Source organism: Sitophilus oryzae, unplaced genomic scaffold (genome assembly GCF_002938485.1).
Source record: "Sitophilus oryzae breed Bouriz unplaced genomic scaffold, Soryzae_2.0 scaffold_813_pilon_pilon, whole genome shotgun sequence".
Lineage (NCBI taxonomy): Eukaryota > Metazoa > Arthropoda > Insecta > Coleoptera > Curculionidae > Sitophilus > Sitophilus oryzae.
In genome coordinates this window covers 6,241,411-6,264,435 of record NW_022147432.1, presented here as the reverse complement: position 1 = coordinate 6,264,435, position 23,025 = coordinate 6,241,411, and the positions used below count along the sequence as shown (strand labels likewise).

Here is a 23,025-nt window from a genome sequence, read left to right as displayed (position 1 = left end):
TTTTTCGTTTTTTTTTGTTTCTTGTATTATTATAAATTTAACTACATTACAATACACTGTTTCTCATACCTCAATTATTTAAAAATACAGTATTATTAATATATTCAAACGCACATCTCTTTGTTTTATAGTATTTTTGTCTTACAAAAGTACCTAACTTCTCCATTTTCTATAGGATCTTATGACAAAATAAGATTCGACTTATGTCGTTTCGACTTAAGGCGCTATTTAGAAGAACCTCTGCCGTAAGTACGAGGACTGCCTGTACATATCTCTTTGACATTCTAACAGTTAGTCGTTAGATAAGCCAAATTAAAAATTAACAAGTGCTATCTAAAAATCCGATAAAGTAAAACCAAAAAATTTTGGAATGTTATCTGTTTTATTGTTTGTTAAAATTTTTTTTTTCATTTTTTTTTTCTTTCATTTTTTTATTTTCTTATAAATCTTTTTTCACATACCTATTTTTTGTTATTCAATATTTTTTGTATTCTTTCCATTATTGAAATCCTACACAAAAATTGGGTTATTTGTTACTCTTTTTTTACAGATTAAATTATGGCATATTCCTGATGAAGGCTTAGCTATGCATCTGAATGATTGGTTGGTGGAACTTCAAGGACACAAACGCAGAGTTGCCTATATTGAATGGCATCCCACAGCTGAAAATGTTCTTTTCAGTGCTGGTTTCGACCATCTGGTAAGTTATTTAGGTACTTCTTTAGTCAAATAATGTGTTAGCTACCTAGAAGTGACAGAGCACGACTCCTTTGAAGTATATGTCCCATTTTAGCCTACCATACCAACAGGTATGATAGGCTATTAAGATCGGCAAAAAAAAAAGATTTTTTAATTTCACTCAAAATGAGTTATTTGGGTCATAAATGACCTAAATACAAAATATTTTTATGGTGTCTGTCTGTCTGTCTGTCCGTCTGTAACACGATAACTCAAAACCGCTAAACCGATTTTAACCAAATTTGGCACAAAAATACTGTGGCACCCGAGAATCTGGCTATTAGTTTTTGGTGGGGTGGGGGTGGGGGTATGGGAGGGGGTTTAAAATTTAAAAAAATCGTAACTCCAAAATTACATTAGCCAGCGAAACGCGGTTTTCAATTTAACATTAGGAATAATATTTGCAACAAAATTTGTAATAACATCAAAATCAGTCAAAGTCGCAGTTTTTGAGATATTCCGTGTTAACCGTAGTCCGTTTTTGAGAAAATCCGTGTGGAGAACTCCAAACTCCCATCGGACGCGACCCCAGGTGGCGGATAGGGGAAATAACCGCGGACCAAAATTTGAAAAATTCCTTTACTTTGAAACTAAAAGAACTGCCTACCAACTTTTTATTGACATATTTTAGTATGGACAGCTATACGTGCTTCCCCGCGCCAATTTTTTTTACTTTGGCGTCACATATTTTGATAATAATTAAACTCATTTGTGTAGTTAAAACATGTTTCTGGACATTTTATTGAAAAAATCGTTTTAAATTCACTGAGAAAATTGATTAAACTTACCTCTTATTTTATTGTGAAATGTTTATTTTTATTTATTAACATTTAGTAATACAAATTAAAAAAATACGGTCTAAAATAAAATTATAAACGTGATTACAGAGGGATAAAAGATTAAATATCTCCTTTTTTTGGCCTTTTTTACATCTTGATGTAAAACACGTGTAAAAAATGTAATTAAAAAAGTACCATATAGCTTCTGTATCGTTAAGTATTAAGTTTCTGGATTCTAGAGACTTTAGTTAGTTATTTTGTGCTTTACTGTGGAGTTTTTAATGGCATGACAAGACAGTGCTTTTTTATGTCTTCTATATTAAAACTAAATTAATTTTTATTATACTTTCTGTCCGATAATATCTTAGTATTTTGGTATTTTAGGTTATAGTGTGGGATATTGAAAAGGGGGAAGCAATAAATGTCATTGATTGTCACCACGACGCTATTCAGTCGATGTCTTTGAACAGAGATGGAAGTCTGTTGGCAACGACGTGCAAAGATAAGAAATTGAGGGTGATCGAGCCTAGAAGCGGTATAGTAAAATCGGTGAGTTAGGTTTGATTAAATTCGAGTTCGAAATTAACGAGCCACATAGACAAGAAAGTACCGTAGTAAGTATAGTTGAAAATACCTACTTCATAATAGGAGTATAAGAGAATCTGCAATAATTAGTAAGACTTATTCTTTCGTTAAACTTTACTACCAATTAAAATATGTGCACGTATTTAAGAGGTATCACATATAAATATAGTTTGGTTAATGTTTTCAAAAAATTTTTATCTAACAAACCTACAAGTTTTTTCTTTACTTATTTGTAATAGTCTTGTATAATTACAACATACTCTTCCTTTTTTTTTTGGAACTCTTTCTGAATTTTTGTTTTGTTTCAAAGTTCATAATTGATTAAGTTTGACATCAAATGTAGCAAATTAGTTATAAACATTTTTCAGGAAGGTATATGTCATGAAGGTTCCAAAGCTAGTAAAGTTGTTTATTTGGGATCCACTGGAAAGCTCTTAACGACTGGATTTTCAAGACATTCGGACAGAAGGTTAGTAACTTTTTCTAATAAATATTTTGCAATAACTACACTTTTTCAATATTTTTCTTACTGATATAGTAGTGGTAGTAATTGCGAAGGTAATCAGCATTGAGAACCGTTACTCCGGAGTTTAACCCTAGTTTTTTTATTGCAAATAATTAATCTTCATACAATTTTATGACACCCGTATTTTTTTATTTTACTTCAATTTCATCCCATTTTTTTTTTAAATTAATCAATATTAAAAATTTCCTATTTACACTTTTGCAATCTCTGACGTCACCTATCAAATGTGTATACAAATCTAACCTCGAACCCTCGAACGTCTCGAACATCCGAACAACTTTGGTAGTGTTTAGTGCTTCGATAAAAATGGCAGTAACCTGTTAATTGTAAAAAGTTAAGTTTTAATTTCTAGTAGTAAAAAATATAAAAGTAAATTTAATATTGGGGTAATAAAGAATAACACCACATAAAACTTATTTTTTAACGATCTTAATAAAAATAGAAAAATCTAACGTGATTTTAAGATATATGGTGTAAATACGGTAGCAGAGAACTAGACGCGCCATAATATTATTCTTGAGAGGCTCGCGCCCTCTGTCAACTATTCAGTCAAATTCTGATAGGTGACATCAAAATTTTCTACGCGTTATTTCAAACCAGTGAAATTTGTATTGAATTTGATTTATTATTTATTTCCTTTGTTTATTCCTTAATTGTAACTTCGTTGCATTTCTTTTTGTATTGAGGGAGTACTTTTTAATCACTTCAATCCAATTTTATATTAAAAATAACAAAAATTTACTATGGTTAAACCACAGATTATACAGATTATAATCTTTGTTTTTTCTTTGTTGTTATTCGTGGTTTCAATTTTCGGAATCGGGCACTAGTTAGGTGACTAGTTTGCGCATATAGCACGCCCACTTATGGCCTCTAAAATTGTGCACAGCGCCTGACCGGCACAGTTATTAGAGAGATATCGCAAAACCGAATAGCGTCATGCAGTATTTACGCGTACCTTATCATGGTCAGTCATGGTTACTATATGCGCGAGTCAATTTTTAACGCAAAGCCCGCTAATAACGTTACCGTCTGACGTAATTTGCGGATCAATTACACCAAGCGCTATTTCTAAATAACGTTAAAAATTGCTTAAATGGGCATGTGCGGGTATTTGATAACCGGGGCCGGCCGCGCCGGCGAGATCTTTATTTTAGGTTATGTTTGAATTGTTTTGAATTATTACTTTAGTTTTATTGGGTAATTTGATATTTAAGTAGCTGGGATTAGTTTTAATTAAATAAATATCCCAAAATATGGATTCCACCTCTTCCAATATTAAAGAACCTATAAAGGACTTAAGCCTTGTTCATGTAGACGCGAATCGCGATTTTGCGAAACTGCTCTCATTGGTCCAATTTTAATGATCATGGCGGCGCTGTCAGAAATTTTAAGATTTTGGCGATTCGCAAGATTTAAAATTTAGGGGGCGGGAAAGTTAAAGTGTTTTCAACATTTTGCGAATATTCGCGAGATTTTAAGGTTCGCGTTTGCGCAGAATGGTGTTGTGATCGGTTATCGATTATTTTGACGACGCTGACAAAGTACAAAGTAACTGAAAGGATTTCTCCAGGTAAAATGGGTTCTCGTGCATATGTTTATGATAGGTTTTTGATATATATGGTGACAATTGTTCAACCAAGTTATCAAACTCCTGTACAGACAATCTGTGAAAATTCCTAAATTTTTTCTCATCTTTTGTCCTCATTTCTTGAATTAAATTGCGATAAGCACCCTTGTTGCTTACGAAATTTAAATATTGCACATGTCCCAAATGACCGTTCTCTTCTACGTTTTAACAATAAGTAAATGGCAATTTTACGCCTTCTGTTCCAATCCCACAATCATAATCAATATTCATAATCATTATACAAATTTGAACTCATATTAGATTTGTTCGGGTTCTTGTTATTACCGATTCTGACCCGTCCTAGAACTCTGCAGTGCATGCGCAAATGAAATAATGTCTTCATATTTCCTTCTGCGCATTCGCATCACTGTTCTAGGACGGTTCAGAATCGGTAATAAGAGAAACCCCAAGTAAGCTATTGTATGCTATAAAATATAAAATAAAGGTCGTAAACACGAATAAAAAACAAATTAAGTTATCTCAGGTTATGATTTTTTTTGGTAACTTTCAGTGGAGCAAAAATGAAATGCCCTAAAAATTCGCGACTGTATGAAATAGGTCCAAATTTTGCGAATATTTTTTGGCGAATTGCTTTCCGCAATTCGCAATTCGCGTCTGCATGAAACAAGCTTTAGGTTTACAGCAGATGACGACTTAGCCCTTCTAAGAGAATTATTTGTTGCTTGTTGCTCTAAACCCACTGGCAGACGTTGAACAATAAAGCACTGGAAAGAAGCACTTTAGCCCTTTACTTTTAAAATACCTAGTAAACAAAACAATTTCAAAGTTTTAAATTCAAAGTTAGGTTAAGTTTAAATAGCGGACGCGACGCGACCAGAATACTTTCCGATCCGATAACTATAAATGAAGAGAGTTAATACCACCTCACGTAAAGGAAATAACATCTGGCCTTATTAACGTCCATGCACGCTATTCGGTTTAGCGATATCTCTCTATTACGCTGTTTATTGTTATTTTACGGGAGTTTATTTTTGCGCACAGGAAATTTGACTCGTTTGCACATCGTCATAAAAAACAATTTTCGTACCACGAATTAGGGATAAGATTTTTATCTGTATACATATAGTATACTTAATCTGTGGTTAAACCTTAGGTTAAACACCGGATTGTATAAAGCTGTAGTCTTTAGATAAATTTATCTTCTAGATACGCCATTTGGGATGAGAATGATCTTTCCGAACCGTTGTTCTCTGACACTATTGACAGTTCATCTGGTATAGTGTTCCCTTTCTTCGATCCAGACACTAACATAGTATTTTTGGCTGGTAAAGGAGATGGAAACATAAGATTTTACGAGATTTGCGATGAACCGCCTTATATTCACTACCTCAGTCAAGTGATTTCAGGCAATCCACAGGTAATTTATAACTTACATTGGTTATTCGTTTAATTTTTACATACCAGGAAATATCAGAGAACCATAATAACCTTTAAACCAATATTTTTTTTAAATAATTAAACATTTAAATTTTAAGTTTTCCAAATATTTACTAACAGTATTTAGTCATTATCAAGATAATATAATTTTACGTAGAATCGGAAAATAAACTCGAACATTTTGTTTTTGATTAAATATAAAAGAAATACATATTTTATATCTGTTACACTTGTTTTTCAAGCACTCTATATACTTAGAAATGATATTAATTTCGGTTTTTTATTCGCATTTATGAAACAAATTCCTTTCTCTTTTTTATCGTTCACTCACCCTGTACATAATCCTAATATTTCTGAAAAAATTGCTAGAGGGGGTTGGGTGTCATGCCAAAGAGAGGCTTGAAGGCTACCAACTGCGAAATATACCGTTTCTACAAACTGCACGCAACGAAAGGCTTGTGCGAACCCATAGGAATGATAGTACCCAGAAAAAGTGACCAGTTTCACGAAGATCTCTATCCTGATACTGCAGCTCCCAAGCCAGCTTTGACCGCCCAAGAATGGGTCAGGGGATCCAACGCACCTCCAGTGTTGGTGTCGATGAGGACAGGTTGGTTTTTTTTTATAAAAAAAAAGAATTATTAAAAATGTCTATGCCTCTGGCGGATTCATCTCTCCAAAAAAGTCCTATGGGTATGGGTATTTCGCCACTGCAAGAAAATCAACAAAATAAAATAGTTATTTTTTGTAAACACTACTGGCGTTAATCCAACGGAGACTAATAATTGTCAGCAGTGGCTTACTAATAAACAAATTTGCCTAACGGACAAAAAAATGCTTAACGTTTCGGAAAGTATATCTCTTTATGTTGTCGGAACCAAAAAAAAAACAAAGAACAAAGAAAAAAACTATTTAAAATATCTAAATGCAACTATTCGATAACACTTTAGTTTTTTTTTAAACAGATACGTCTACAAAAAACCGTTGACGTTCTGTTAAAATGACATTATATCCATAGATAAAAGAAAATAATCTTCTATTAAGATAGATATGAAACTTAATAGTAAAATTTTGGGTCAAAGCGCCCCTCCGTGTTCGTAGTAGAAACTACGTTTAACCCAGCGCCTTCGCCTTTTCTGTTGTAAATATTTTTTATGTTTATATTTGATTTCAAAGGATTTAGTTTTAAAGTGACACTGATATATTAGTATATCAGAGTCACTTTAATAAAACATAAGAATATATATATTTTACAGTTTATTAAATATAAATTTTGACTACAAGGTAGAAAGTAAATCACAATATTTGATAAAACTTATAAGTATACCATTTTTACAGTTAATAAATAATAAAACTATTTCTGACTATGATATTTAAAATTTAGATAGATGGAATATTAAAAAACATACCGGTATTTGCAGACGCAGGCCCAAATTCAATAAAAACCAAAATTTTTCCTGCGAAAATCGGGCTTTTTTCATAGAAAATGTATTTTTTGATTTATAACAATCATTGTCAAGTTGACAATATACAGGGTGTTTTCTAATTAGTCTAAAAAATTGTGGTGTGATTCCTCATGTGTTCTTAAAACAATTTTTATATATAACCATTAGGTCTGAAGTACTTCCTTTCTGATCTACAGGGTGTTAAAAATTAAAAAAAAAATCGATATTTTGCTTAACATAAATGGTACACTACTGCTTTTTTAAAGAAAATATATTTTTTTCTTGACTGGCCATCCTTTTTCAACAAAATTGATCTTTTGAGTTTTTCTTGTTCATCAAACGGTTGCCGAGAAAAAAATAAATATACTTATTAAGAGCCCGCCTTAAGCCGTTTTCTAACGATTTTTTATTTTTTAGATTAATTAGGAAACACCCTGCATATGCATATCACAGGCAACCAAATAAACTAGTAACCTCTAAAAATTATTTTTCCTACCACTAGCGACATACCGTGTTGTTAGTGAGTACTAAATTATTTTATCAAAATTTCACCATATAAGTTTCCAGGCAATGATTATATCATGTTAAACTTCAAAATTAACAATTACTACCTGATAACAATTACTTAATAAGGTAAAACCAAAAAGCTTCAAACTTTCTGTATTATTATTTTTAATTTGTTTTTAATTTTTACGTAAAATATGTTATGTTCTTTAATATCAAAGAAGTGATTGCCATACATTACTAACATCTACAGGTGCATGAGCAATACATTTATTTAATTTTCATTATAGACATATGACGGCATTTCATGTGATTTTTTGTGAAAAAATCTGTGTTTGTATCCGTGTACAATTAAATAAAATAAATGTATTTTTTCATAGGAGAAAACAATACTCTAGACATCCATGCTATCAAACAACGAAAATTCACTGCTCAAGAAAAAGTACCACCTGCAATCAATAACAATAGAAGAAAATTCCAGTTCCTATCCACAGAAACCATTCCAGGTACTACATACTTTAATAATTATTATTATTTATTTTATTTTCTATATCAAAATTCGGACTTTTTCTTCACAGACTACAGACCAAAGGAACTTATCAACGAAAAATCGCTGAAAACCACTACAAATCAAACCACAAAATTCCAGCAATTACAACAAAGATGGTCAAGTACAAATGAACCAACGAATAAGAGCATTCCACTATTGAGAGAGATCAATAGTATTGGTGACAATATTTTGACAGAGCACGATGTAAGTATGAACGTCAAAAAAAATCAGTAAGGCTGTTTTTTACCTTGGTTATGGTTTTATGTTCTGTTTCTATCAGTTTCCTGAAAGTTTTATTATTACGGAACACGGTTCCTGAAAAATATCTATCATAATTGTCAATGTCAACACTGATTTTACTAATGCTTATTCAAGATCATGTTTATGTCAATTTTACACAGGTTTTATTTTCTATCTCAAAAACTATTTGAGATAGGTGTAGATTAGTATAATACAAAAATTATAAGATATGAAAGTAGTTTCTAACAATGTTTTAATACACCGGATGTTCCATTTAAAACAAGAAAGATGCCACTTTTCAAATGCGGCAACATTGCAACGCTGTAAAAATCCAAATTTTCAAAAAAAAATCACCGGTTCTTAACAAACGTCTAACCTACCATCACATCGCCGTGAATCACCCTATACAGGGTGTCCCCGAAAAGAGTGCAAGTATTTTAACTGGTAGTATAGTTCAACCCCAGAAACACGACTATGAGTTTTTTTCGCGAAAAAACAAATGAAAATTCGAAATTTTTTTGGGGATTTTTTTTTAATTTTTCGTTAAAATACATAATTTCTTGCTAATATGGCAACATACGTACTAGATTAAATTTACAAGAAAAAAAATCCAGAAAAGATCCAGTGGCTCTCAAAAAAGATCCAGTGGCAGCAAAAAATCATTTTTTTTTTTGGAAATTTTCAAAGTAAAATAACTCCGTTATTTTGGACTTATTTGAAAAACGATAAAGAGAAAATATATGTTTCTTTTATCGAGATCTACCACCCCTTAAAATACTTGCACTTATTTCTGGGACACCCTGTATAACGAAGCGTTCCTGCACAATGATCCTGAACCTTCTCTCTATTATAACTCTAATTCTTTACAGTTAAGAGCAGCCTATCAGTCACAATCAGATGAAATAAGAAAATTGAAGAAACAACTCGCAAACAGTGAACACAGAGTGAGAGAACTGGAAGATCACATCAGAAGACTTACAGGAAAGTGAGCAATATCACAATTTTCTTTACAAAAAATTACATCACAAAAGCTTTTATATAGCCCAGTTTAAAAGAAAATTACACGAAAAATTTCGATGAAAATTGCTGCTTAATCATAGGCTTGAAGCGTTTCAAGAATATTTTTATTAGTACCTAAGAAAATTTGACACTTAGCCAAAAAAAGAAGTACTCTGTATATGTACAAAAAGGTAATATTTATTTTTGCGAAAGAGATATTTAGAGAGCTTATATAGAAAGTGATATTTTTCGTATCTATTGAGTTAGATATATTTTTTCATGCACAAATGAAATTTTTTTATAAAATTTCCATATTTACATATTTTTAAATGTTTTTTTTCTGTCAAAAATGCCCTATATTCTTGTATAATCGGACGATCGAAAAAAAAACGGCGTCGGAGTTGCCTGTTACATCGCTCTCATATTATACAGGGGGGCAAGGTCTGGCTTTGGTTGCCGATTTTCGTGTGTACAAAAAGAGTCAATACCAAGTATACCATGTCAGCGATGGTTATGAAATGGAGAACGCCGGTTTTTCTCGATCATACGTTATTTTTATAAACAAAATATGATATTTGAATTAAAAAAAATAGTAAAAATATTTCTCAATGACTTGACTAACGTTCACTTTAAATAAAATGTAGTGAAAATCAAGATCTAGTACTTGGCAACATTGTTGGGTGCCCGAGTAGACTAGTGGGACGTAGACGCTAGTGGCAAATACCGACACAAGACAAGAGATAAATTTATATGGTAAATATCATTGATTCTCACTTCCAAGCCAACTTGATGCTTTTTTTTTCGATCGTACGGTATTTTTTATTTGAAAGGCAGGTCCTCAGACGTTTTTGACAGTAAAGTGACAGTTAAAGTTACACAAATGACAGAAGACTTTTTACTTAAACCGTTATTTTTTACAATTGACAGCACATATTCCAAGGAAATAAATTATAAATAATGTAGTTAAAGTTTATTATACTATTTTTAAAGAAACGTCATAGTAAGTCTAGAAGTAACATTTCAGTTTGATCTATGTTTGTCGGTTTTTTAGTCTTTGTTAAATGTTAATCGAATGGTATTGATTACGTTTAAGAAAAAACGAAATGTAAAAAATTTAAATGAAAAAGTGACTATAGTAAACGCCACGAATGTTTGGGAGTGATTCATCGCTTGATGAAGTTGAATGAAGAATCGACACGTGCGCTATTATTTTTACATTAAAAACGTAATTTTTTACCGCAGACGTAGGTTTTTAAAGGCCCGGTCTAATCATCTACCTGCGCTCCTCCTACTTATTCTAGAATATTAGCGTGATTGACAAAGACGATACTATATCGCGTTTCTTTGATTGATTGGTTTTTGTGCGTCAGTCCATTGGTGTGCTTGCAGTGCGACCAATGGGGCATTCCAGTTTATATTTATAACCAAATATATGTTTTGACAAGACTTTGACAGTTAAAACAACAGATTATATATTGATTATTATATGACTTGAAACACCACGGCACTGGAATTAAGTTTTATGTGACCTTGAACAGATTAGTTCACATGGTAGCGACCCGTTCGCCTCTTCCCGCGCTTCAGCTGACAGTTGTGACGTCATTGTAGTCCTTGTCACAGCCTTCGTGGCCTTGTCATGTTAGTGTGTATTATTAGTTGCCTATGGTAAACTTATAAAAATAACAGCTGAGTAATTTTGAGTTAATTATTTTGTCAATTTTAAATGTGAAAAAGGTGTCTTTAAAGTTTTTAGAGCTATAGAGTGTATAAATACGTTCATTTTGTGTTGTGGATTGTGACAAAGTGCATACTAAGTGCCCACGATTTTGTTTATTAATTATTTTAAAGTAAAATATGGAAGTACGCTAAAAAGAATGCTTGCAAAAGGTGATGCTAGGAACTGCTGTTCTTAAAAATGCATTATCCGAGTATTTAATACGATTTATACAGTTCATTTTCTATACTGCATATATATAAGGTGTTTAAATAAATAAACTAAATAATGAACTTTTTGCATTCGGTAACCAATAATGCACGTGTGTGTATTATTGGTTGCCGGATAAGGACTAATAACCACGACAAGGGCTACAATGACGTCACAAAGCGAGTAGTTTTCGCATGCACCTGGCGGACACTTTTGGCTGAATGAGCAGTCCTATTAGGTTAACTGTTCTTGGTAGCGACCGATGAATCACTCACAAACATTCGTGGCGTTGACTATATCAGCTATCACTATTAGGGACTACTATGACGCTTTTTTTATTTAATCAAATTAAATAAAAATTTAATTATTTTTAATTTTTTTTTAATCTTTAAAGGTTAAAATTATTTTTTTTTAAATAAGGAAAAAAAGTATAAGAATTTTGTATGTTATTTTATTTTAGAATGATTTGTTAATTTTCTATCTTTATATATTTATATTATAACTTAAGAGAAAATCTTTTTAGATCTTTATGGCCAAACTATTCAGATTTTTTTTATTAATTGCTCTTTACAGTTATTTGTTATACATAATATATTATATCTTTTTCGGCATAGAAAATTTGTAAAATATAAAAAAATAAATGAATTATTTGAAGTGAATAATTTTTAAATCAGAACGCTTTATTACTATTAATTCTTAGAGATAATGATCCTTCATCAGTATTATTTATTAAAATATAAATATATTTTTAGGGTATACACCTTTGGAAATAAAATTATATTAAATCATACTGCCCTTTTTTCAAATATTTTTAATTAATAAATTATGAATTCAGAAATGTATTAATACATTCCGTTATTTTTTTCTTTATTATTCAAATATTCTGCCAAATATAGCTTGTATTGTTACAAAGTGCTCCAAATAAATAAATTTTCAACAGAGTTAAGTATTTTTAACATTTTTTTATACATTTTTTTTTTCAGGTGATAAATAGTAAAAACTATGGTAATATCATTGACTTATACCTATAACAAAGATAGACTAACCATATAATGTACACTGGATCTGTGTTCTGTGTCTACAAAAGGAATCTCAAGAATGCATACACGATATTAGAGTATGATCAATTTTCTACAAAACATTTAAATAAACGATATATTTTATATATCGCTACTTATACCGGGTGTTTCTCTAAAGTGGCTCACCTCTATAACTTTTTTATTTATTTTTCAGATAAAAAAACGAGATTTGGTATATTAGATTTGGTAATTATAATCCCCACCATATTATATGGGAGCGAAACCTGGGTGTCGTACCGCCGACACCTGAACGCATTAAACAAGTTGCAACAGAGACACCTTAGACAACTCTTAAGAATCCGATAGTTCCATCATGTTTCAAACGTATCGGTCCTTGAAAAAGCTAACTGCGAGAGTATTGAAGTCATGGTTACAAAGTCCCGCTTAAGATGGGCTGGTCCCGTATGCAGAATGCAAGAAAACTGCAGAATGAGTGGGAAGAAACAGCTTACAATAGAACTCAATGGAGAAGAATTGTAAACTCAGTTAACAGCGACAACCAAAAAGTAAAGAGGCAACAAAGCAATGAGATTTTTGAATGTCCGGAGTGCGATAGGCAGATAACATCACGTATCGGGCTTTTCAGTCACAGAAAAGCTCATGAAAGAAAACGCCATGTGTGACCATCTTCTGATGAGTGTCAAATACTCGTCAGCGAGTAATCGCAGTTTGTATGTATGTATGTATAGTAGGATTGATTGAAGATTGAAGCATTCAATTGTTTTCATTCACTTCCTGTTTCACCGTAAATTAGTACAACTTTTGATTTTTAAATGGTACCCTTGGTATTTTTTTACTTTATTTGATAGAAAATGACACTCTGGATAGAATGACATATCATATGTCAACTTTTGACATATTCGCTTACAAAAAAATCTTATTTTAAATTTCAATCTACAGTATGTCCCCGGATTGTCTTTACTAGAGGAAAAACTTTTTATTATTGACATTTTGAGAAAAATTCATTCTCCAAAAAAAAATATTTTTGCTTGTTCTAAAATGGTTAATCCCATTTAAATTTTTCGAAATTTCCATATCGTTTGAGAAAATTAAAAAAAAACGCATAAAAATGTAGTTTTTTTTTCAAGAGCACCATTACAATTTGTTATAAACCATATGCAAAAATGCCAAAAGTTGATATATGATATGTCATTCTATTCAGAGCCTCATTTAAAAAAGTAATTTCCGGTGAAACAGGAAGCGACACAAAACAATTGAATACGTCAATCAATCTTGAACTATGTCATATGCTAATTTTTTATCTGAAAAAAATAAAAAGATATAGGCGTGAGCCACTTTTGAGAAACACCCGCTATACACGCGGCAGAGAGTCCACGTGGACTTGACGAGTGTGTCACCGCAAAACACATTCACCGACCGCTCATTACATTGGCCACTTGCAAATTTGCCGTATTTTTATTGACGGAATGCATCGCCTATTTTTTTACAAGAACCGTAGTAACACGAGCTTGGAGAACAGTTCAGTAGTTATCGGTAAAATAGTTGCGTGAAACTGATTTGGTATTTTTGAAATTTTTGTATAAGTAATCATATTTAAAATATTTATAGCACGCCCTTGAATTGCTCGCCAAAGCTTCATTCAGAACCTCGCAATTAGTGGAATAAATTAGTGGTTTCAATTAGCCTAGAAGTTTGTTCCTTTAATTTCAATGTAAACATTCAGAACGTCTAAATTAGTGGTAGTCATTTTCAATTAGTAGAAAAAGTTAAGAATCTTTTGACTTTTCCACTAATTATACTTCAAAATTTGCGATTTAAAAAAGAAAGAGCGAGATTTAAATTTAGAAAGAGCGCTTGGTGTAATTAATCCGCAAATTACGTCAGGCGGTAACGTTATTAGCGGGTGTTCCGTTGACTCGCGCATATCGTAACCATGATAAGGTACGCGTAAATACTGGATGACGCTATTCGGTTTTCTGATATCTCTCTAATAACTGTGCCGGCCAGGCGCTGTGCACAATTTTAGAGGCCATAAGTGGGCGTACTATGTGCGCAAACTAGTCACCTAACTAGTGCCCGATTCCGAAAATTGGAACCACGAAAAACAATAAAGAAAAAACAAAGATTATAATCTGTATAATCTGTGATAATAATATCAATCACATGGACTCCGCGTCGACCGCCAAACGACCCATTCGTGGACCTACTATTATTTACGTAGGAAGTAGAGTGCGATATGCTTCCGCTTCTAGTTTGAGACGACCCGTGTGTGCACGGTCTTACAGAGAATTTTGTTTCCCCCCTTACGGATGCACTGTTGCTACGAACGGATCGACGTACTGTACAGGGTGTCCTGTTTTAGTTGAAAACATAAAAAAACAAATTTAAAGATATGAAAAAAAATTTTTTTAAAGATATGAACTAAAGTTATATTTTCATAATTAGAACACCCTGTATATTTATAAATTATATGATCTGGCATGCCATAAGCTTCTCAAAAATATACATATACCACTCTATATTTTTTTATTTTCACTATTTACTGCAATATTTAAAAGTTTTTATTAAAAGATCAGGTTTATTAGTAGGCCATGATTGATAATAAAAGAAAATAAAGAATTGTTAAAAGTATACTGCTATTTGTCTATTGTTTTATTTTGGGAGCCACTAATAAATACTTATATATCAGGGATTCTCTACCGCTATGCGCTATTTGCAAATCTTGGAAGCTAACATACCGGAACTTTTAGACATTCCTTTTGCTAATTTACGTGAAATATACCGTATGAAGCAATGGCTATGAAATGAAGATCGCTGTCATTTTATATGTAATGTCATCGATCGTCATTTCCCAGCCAACCGGACGCCGTTTTTTTCTTCGATCATACGGTGCTTTCAGCAAGATGGGTCTCCCCCTCACAACTTTGAAAATATTAGAATTTTGTTAAATTATCATTTCTCAAATCAATGAATTGGAACCAATGGAACCATATGATGGCCTCCCTGAGTCCCGGATTTGCTGTTCTCTATTTCTGATTTTGGGGATTTTTGAAATATGAAATATATCGTAGCAACTAACACAATGTCGAACACCTGGAAAATGCTTTTAGATATTTGCAAACCCGTTATAATAAATTGCGTGATAAAAAAAGAAAAATAAACTCAGAGATTTAGGGGTAACATTTGAAAAGTAAAATATGTATATCAATCCCAAATAAAATTGTAATATGCGTATGACTATTTTATTACAGTTGAGGGTTGGAACCTTTGGTGTTTCACAGCAAAATAAAAACACTAAATCACCACAATACACCAAAACACTTTTACTTTTACACTGGACGCGCGTTTCGCTAACCATGTTAGCATCATCAGCAGATGATTATAAACTTCTACATTCAGTTTATAATCATCTGCTGATGATGCTAACATGGTTAGCGAAACGCGCGTCCAGTGTAAAAGTAAAAGTGTTTTGGTGTATTGTGGTGATTTAGTGTTTTTATTTTGCTATGACTATTTTAGTAAATACTATTTTAACTTTTTTGTTATTTATCACGGCTTACTAATAAAAAAATGATATACAGGGTGGTCCGAACTGTATTCCGGAAACTTCGGCAGCATATTCTGCAGATAAAAATAAATAAAAAAGTTCGTGTAAATGTATGTCCTAAAATGCTTAGTTTCGGAGATAAGGGTGTAGAAGTTTCATTTTTATTTCAATTTTTTCCAAATAATTTCTGAAGTAACGTCAATATTTGGATGAAAATTGGTGTCTGGAAGTTTTTTGACATGAGGAATTTGATTTTGATGTCAATATGACTCCTACTAGTAGAGGGCGCCACCTACATATTTTTTAACTGGTTTGAAGAGTAATAACTTTTTGTCCGTACCTGTATAAAACTACTGAGTAAAAAAATACGACGTTTTTTATGTGAAGAAGGTCTTGGTAAAAATCGCTACGAGTATCTAATGGTTTTCGAGATATTTGGAATCGAAATTATCAGTACCTGTCATCCTTGACATAAATTAAACATGTTGACTAAATAGTTATTAGACTGAAATCATAAATTTGAAAAGTTCTTGTGCCAAAAGTTCAACAGAAACTGTTTTATCATCATTTGTTGCAGAAAATTTTATGATTAATTTAAAAAATAAAAATTTCGCAAATTTATTATTTCAGTGAAATAACTATCTACTCAACGTGTTTATTTTTCGTCAATAATGACATGTATTGTCTATTTCCATTCTAAATATCTTAAGAACGGTTGCTCGTAGCGATTTTTACCAAGGGATATTTTTTACGTAAAAAGTCACAGAGATGTATATTTTTTCGGTCGGTAGTGTTATACAGGTACGAACAAAAAGTTATTACGCTTCAAAACAGTTAAAACACATGTAGGTGGCGCCCTCTACTAGTAGGAGTCATATTGACACCAAAATCAAATTTCTCAATGCAAAAAATACCAATTTTCATCCAAATATTGACGTTACTTCAGAAATTATTTAGAAAAAATCGAAATAAAAATGAAACTACTACACCCTGTATCTCTGAAAGTAAGCATTTTAGGACATACATTTATACGAACTTTTTTTACTTATTTTTATCTGCAGAATATGCTGCCGAAGTTTCCGGAATACAGTTCGGACCACCCTGTATTTTAAATATTGCAGAAAATAGTGAAAATAAAAATATTAAAGTGAAATATATTTTTGAGAAGCTCTTAGCAAGACGGATCATATGATTTATAAATATACAGGGTGTTCCATTTGAAAAAAACATAACTTTAGTTCATATTTTCAAAAAAAAAATCGTAGAAAAGCAGACTACGCCACTGTATTCTACGTAAAAAGTTCTGCAAGAATCAGTTTTCACCTTCTCGATATCATCCACAATAACGGAGATACGGGGGCTGTCCCAAATTGCTAAAATTTCGAGAAGACCCTGTAGCTTGGAAACGAAAAGGGCTATGAAAATTTTGTTTACAGCATCTTTCATTTGACAAAAAAGTGGGACAGGTTTGTGTAAACGGCATCTTATATATCTTTACTAATAACGGAGATACCGTATGATTTCAACCAAAATTAGACACCCTGTACAATTTAAGGGCGATCTTCGTATAATCGGAAATAGAACATGAAACAGAAAATTGCATGCCAGCGCGTGCTAAATATCCTGAGTCATTTCAACTACTAGGGGCTACTGTAACGCCGTTTTTTCCAGAACTACTTTTTGTTTATTATTAATAAAGTATACTACTACCAAAAACAGAGCTTTTAATGAAACAAAACAAGTAGAATTTTTCAGTAGAATCTATTTATTTTTAAGACACTATTTTTCATGTATAAATATATAAAATTAGGTACAAAAACATAAATTTGTTGTTGAAATAAGTAAAATATCACTATTGGAATAATACCAGGACGGAATATGATAAATACTTTTGAACTATCATCACACAAAAACGTCTTTAATATCGCACAATGTCAATTATTTAAAGAAAGAACTTGTGTATTAAGACACAAATAGTTAGTACTGAAATCAAGTACAAACTTGACGACCTAATGCTAGATGTATTGCAGCCATCTCCTGTACAAGTGTACACACAGGACCTGTATGTTAGTATATCTCCTGGATTTTTCACGTACTGACAGTAGTTTCCTAAATCTACTGAAGAACAATACCTCTTGGTACCTATTCCTCCTAAAAAACACATTCGTTTTTAAATTTGTTCTTGAAAAATTTTAACACAATTTTATGTTAGCCTCACTACCATCTAAATATATATGTATAGAGGGTGTTATCAAGGTAAAACAAAGCTACATTTTAGAGGGCAAAAATTTTATATAAGAAGTTCATACAGGGCGACCCAGTTTTCCAAAACGGTAAAAATCCCAAACCAGAAACCTTTTTTTGAGGGGGGATATTTTTTGGGGCCACCCTGTAGTGTCTAATTGTGTTATTGCAACTGACTAACAATCAATGTTATTCATATATCAGGGCACATCTAAGCTTATTTATAGCATTTTACTTTAAGAAACACTATACAGGGTGTCAAAAAAATAGTTTATCTAACTTTGATGGGCGATTCTACAAAATAAAAACATAAAAAAGTACTAGCTTTAATTCTCATTTGTTGAAATTACTGTATATATAAGGACAAAAGAAGTAACACCAGTAGTACTATCTACCCTAATGGAAAGTACCCCTTCAGGGCTGTTACAGAATTCTACACTATCGCCATTCGCTTCAGCATTAAGATGTGTTAGAGTATCAAATTTCAAGAAAAACTGTTTACCAATGGTCTTAAAAATAAACAAAATATACTATTTTTATTTACCCTTGGGAGGGCTGTAACTTCTTCGGGAAGCATTTTAGGGTATATGTTCATAGGATTTTTTTGTTTTATATTTATCTGTAGAATCACCCACCGAAGTTAGATACACTATAATTATTTATTAAAAAAGCAATACCAGTTAAAAATTGTGCTTCTAAAACAAGATTACATGCAAAAGTGCTAAAAAACTATCAAGCGATGTTCCACCAAAAAAGTTAAAGGCATTAGTACCCCCCAAACCAGTAGACTTGATGCAATATTGGGCATCGTACACATGGTCACAGCTCTGTGGTTCTATGGAATCCGTGTGAATTACTGAGTCAGTACAACTGATATTCTCAGACCCTGAACACTGATAGCACTTTATACACCAGCCTGTTTAGTAAATAATGTTAGTTTTGGTTAAAAAAAGATAGTTTAGGGAAGAATTATAGGTAGGTTAATAACAGATACTTTATCGATTTAGTTAAAACAGTTAGATGCCAAGAAATTGCGATATTTGTACCTTCGAAACGACCTGTATGTTTAATACAGTATTTAGCATCGTATACCTTGTCACAGGACTCAGGTTTAATATCTATATCAGAACTGAGCCACTCGTTACATTGAAATGGCCTCAGAGGATTGCTTCCGTTACATTGAAAACAGTTAAGAGCTAATGCTATAAATTTGTATAAAACAAACATTTTAACTCTTAATATATTTTATTTATTTAATACCAACTAAATTAAAGTAGTAGATTTTAACATAAAACGAAATTGTAGTTTTATTTTCGAATTTGGATACTTACAAGTGTCAAAGAGCGATAGCAAACTTGCAACTATCAGAATAATTGTTTTCCAGATCATTTTCAGTCAAATTATTAAGTTTAATAAGTTTTCCAATCAATATAAAACCACACCCTTTTAAATAGTCTTAATTTTGTAATTGTAAACAAAATAAAGTTGTTTTCGTGTTGATTTTAACCTAATTCTTATTTTTTTTCTGGCAATTGCTATGCATATAAACCATAATCAAAGACCATGTTTGTCGGCCTTGTGGTCGAAATGATTGCGCCGCATTCTAGTAGACGCAAGGTCGCCGGTTCGATTCCGGCCTCGGACATGGGTGTTAAATGTGTGTGTGAGTCTGTATTTGTCCGATTTTAAACGCTAATTAAATATTAAGAAATAAGCTGGCTGAATGTCGTAACCAGGTCGTAACAGGCAAGTGGCCAAAAATAGGAAAAAAAAAAAAAAAAGACCATGAACGATATAAACTAACAATGATTCTATCGAATCTATGGTGTCTTGTTTTGTGTCTATTTGCTGCAATTGCTCATAGATAAGATGCATGAAGCCCATATTTGCTGCATTTGATCATTGATACTACGCAAGCGCACATTGTCGATTTTGCTAAATTGCAGTTTATTTTCGAATTTCGCGGTTCAAATGTTTTTTTGAGTGTTAATCAGAATCAGTAATAGTACAAATTCTATAATTAATTTTATATAGTTTCAGATTTATCTTGATGTCAAAAATTAAGGTAAGAAGGATAATGGAGATTGTGAAGCTAAGGTATTATGATTATAATCGGAGTTGTAAGTAATATAATATTGTAATAATAATATACTATTTATTTATATATTTTTACATTTGAACTAAAAATTATCATTTACGGATTTTTTCTTATATTAGAATTATTTTGTATCATCAATATGACACCTTATTTTTTACCTACATCCAAGTTGTTTAATTTCTAGTTATTTAATTACAGCTAACAAATAATAGTAACAATAGTTTTGATTATATCAATTATGTGTCCGTATATTGAAGTACCGAAAAAAAACGGCGTCCAGTTGGCTTGAAAATGACAATCGATGACATTCCCCATATAATTTTACATATAAAATGACAGCGATGTTCATTTCATAGCCAGCGCTGACGCAGTTTTTTCTTCGATCATACGGTATTGTCGGTATTGCCGCATGACGAGTCTTACAGCACAATACAAGTCAGTGAGATAGAGGTAACATTTTTTACCTGGTTTGATTATAGTGTTTGTATCATATAATTTCTTAAAAATATCAAGTTAGAAGATTAATAGCAATTGTAGGAATATATCTTATCGATGAATGCTGATAAATTAGAATAAGCTTTATGTTTTATCTTTTTCTCTTTAGAAGGGATATGGTTTGTGTCGTAGAATACATTACAGTATCTATATAATATCCTGTACTTTGATATTCTTTTCTTAATTTACGGTAATTTCTTTCCAAGATCTTGATAATATGGTGAAGGTTCATTTTTGAGCTTATCAGATTTAAATTTATACACAGACCAACTTAAGACTTAAGTTAGTTTGTGATTTATATCAAGATATTTCTTATATTTTTTTTATATCTTATCTACCACATATTATGATTTGTGATGTGGAGAATAAATTTTAAGTTATCTTAAAACTTGCATATCCTTCCATTAGGAAAAATATTGTTTATAAATCATATATGCTAAGAAAATCACATAAATTAGGTGTAAGAATAGAAAAATCTTAAGGTAGCAGAAAAATTAATGCAATATATGTATAAGCAGAATTAAACAAGGTATCTATATTAATATTGCAGATTCTACAGTTATAATTACGGGGACTAAAAGGCATTTTTTAGGCCTACGTAATTTTAATGTAATGTTATAAAACCTGTTATGAACATGATATGGAGCTATACAGCATTTAAAAATTAAAAAAAAGAAGAATCTTGGACACGCCTCTTTTAGTTTTCTGAATTTTTCATAAATCACTTTTTAAGCGTAGAATAATAATCTAGAGCAATTAGATTAATTATAGCAATCTAGAGTTTTATTTCTATTTAATTTTATTGATTATAAAAATACATAATAAGTGTTCACGTGTTGTGCGAAGTTTTAAAATAATAATATAAATAATACCTTTATTATATAAATTATATTTAATAATGCCTTATACCGCACTGTTTTTTTGGCCCCTTTTTCCGCTACTCGTATTTTTGTTCATTTAATAAATAATACCGTTTAATCCAAAAAAAAATGACATTAGCGCGATGATTATGAAATGAAGATCGCTGTCATTTTATATGTAAATTTATATAGAAAATGTCATCGATCGTCATTTCCCAACCAAATGGACGCCGATTTTATGGAAAGCACTGTTCATTATAATGTTGTATTCTATGTTATAGGGCTTGTTTCTCTCTACAATTTCCTGTTTCACAATGTACCGTTTGTGTCCGGGAAGGGTTCATAGTTTCATAGTTGTCGATTTTCGAAAGAAATCGGTACATTTATTTTATTTCGTATATTTTTCATTTTATTGATTTTATAGAAAGCACTGTTCATTAAAATGTTGTATCTTATGTTATAGGGTTTGTTTCTCTCTATAATTTCCTGTCTCACAATGTGGGGAAGGGTTCATAGTTTCATAGTTGTCGATTTTCGAAAGAAATCAGTACCTGTATATTATTTCCTATATTTTTCATTTTATTGATTTTATGGAAGGCACTGTTCATTAAAATGTTGTAACCTATGTTATAGGGCTTGTTTCTCTCTACAATTTCCTGTCTCACAATATACCGTTTGTGTCCAGGAAGGATTCATAGTTTCATAGAAAGCACTGTTCATTAAAATGTTGTATCCTATGTTATAGGACTTGTTTCTCTCTACAATATCCTGTCTCACAATGTACCGTTTGTGACCAAGAAGGGTTCATAGTTTCATAGATGTCTATTTTCGAAAGAAATCAGTACATGTATATTATTTATTCCTATATTTTTTCATTTTATTGATTTTATGGAAAGCACTGTTCATTAAAATGTTGTATCCTATGTTATAGGGCTTGTTTCTCTCTACAATTTCCTGTCTCACAATGTACCGTTTGTGTCCAGGAAGGGTTCATAGTTTCATAGAAAGCACTGTTCATTAAAATGTTGTATCCGTTAGAGGGCTTGTTTCTCTCTACAATATCCTGTCTCACAATGTACCGTTTGTGTCCAGGAAGGGTTCATAGTTTCATAGATGTCTATTTTCGAAAGAAATCAGTACCTGTATATTATTTCCTATATTTTTCATTTTATTGATTTTATGGAAGGCACTGTTCATTAAAATGTTATAGGGCTTGTTTCTCTCTACAATTTCCTGTCTCACAATGTACCGTTTGTGTCCAGGAAGGATTCATAGTTTCATAGAAGTCGATTTTCGAAAGAAATCAGTACATGTATATTATTTATTCCTATATTTCTCATTTATTGATTTTATGGAAAGCACTGTTCATTAAAATGTTGTATCCTATGTTATAGGGCTTGTTTCTCTACAATTTCCTGTCTCA

The 23,025-nt window shown here is 31.6% G+C and overlaps 2 protein-coding genes across 6 annotated transcripts in view; one reads left to right on the top strand and one right to left on the bottom strand.

The window, feature by feature from the left end:
- Nucleotides 1-10,498, top strand: part of LOC115889293 (coronin-2B-like) — a 28,039-nt gene extending 17,541 nt beyond the window's left edge. For all 5 annotated transcript variants that reach the window (XM_030909243.1, XM_030909240.1, XM_030909242.1 and 2 more), the window contains 8 exons: nt 551-700; nt 1,902-2,066; nt 2,471-2,571; nt 5,426-5,636; nt 6,026-6,266; nt 7,986-8,111; nt 8,184-8,359; nt 9,265-10,498. In XM_030909243.1, the coding sequence (XP_030765103.1) occupies nt 551-700; nt 1,902-2,066; nt 2,471-2,571; nt 5,426-5,636; nt 6,026-6,266; nt 7,986-8,111; nt 8,184-8,359; nt 9,265-9,384 (1,290 nt within the window). In that variant the 3' untranslated portion in view covers nt 9,385-10,498. The remainder of the gene's footprint in view (nt 1-550; nt 701-1,901; nt 2,067-2,470; nt 2,572-5,425; nt 5,637-6,025; nt 6,267-7,985; nt 8,112-8,183; nt 8,360-9,264) is intronic.
- A 7,162-nt stretch (nt 10,499-17,660) lies between these two features.
- On the bottom strand, nt 17,661-19,662 carry LOC115889374 (U-scoloptoxin(05)-Sm1a). The gene is made up of 4 exons (XM_030909354.1): nt 19,481-19,662; nt 19,196-19,351; nt 18,922-19,065; nt 17,661-18,056 (listed from the first exon to the last, which is right to left on the bottom strand). Exons 1-4 carry the CDS (start codon nt 19,536-19,538, stop codon nt 17,848-17,850), a joined length of 567 nt encoding a protein of 188 aa, XP_030765214.1. The 5' UTR covers nt 19,539-19,662; the 3' UTR covers nt 17,661-17,847.
- Nucleotides 19,663-23,025: the final 3,363 nt, after the last annotated feature.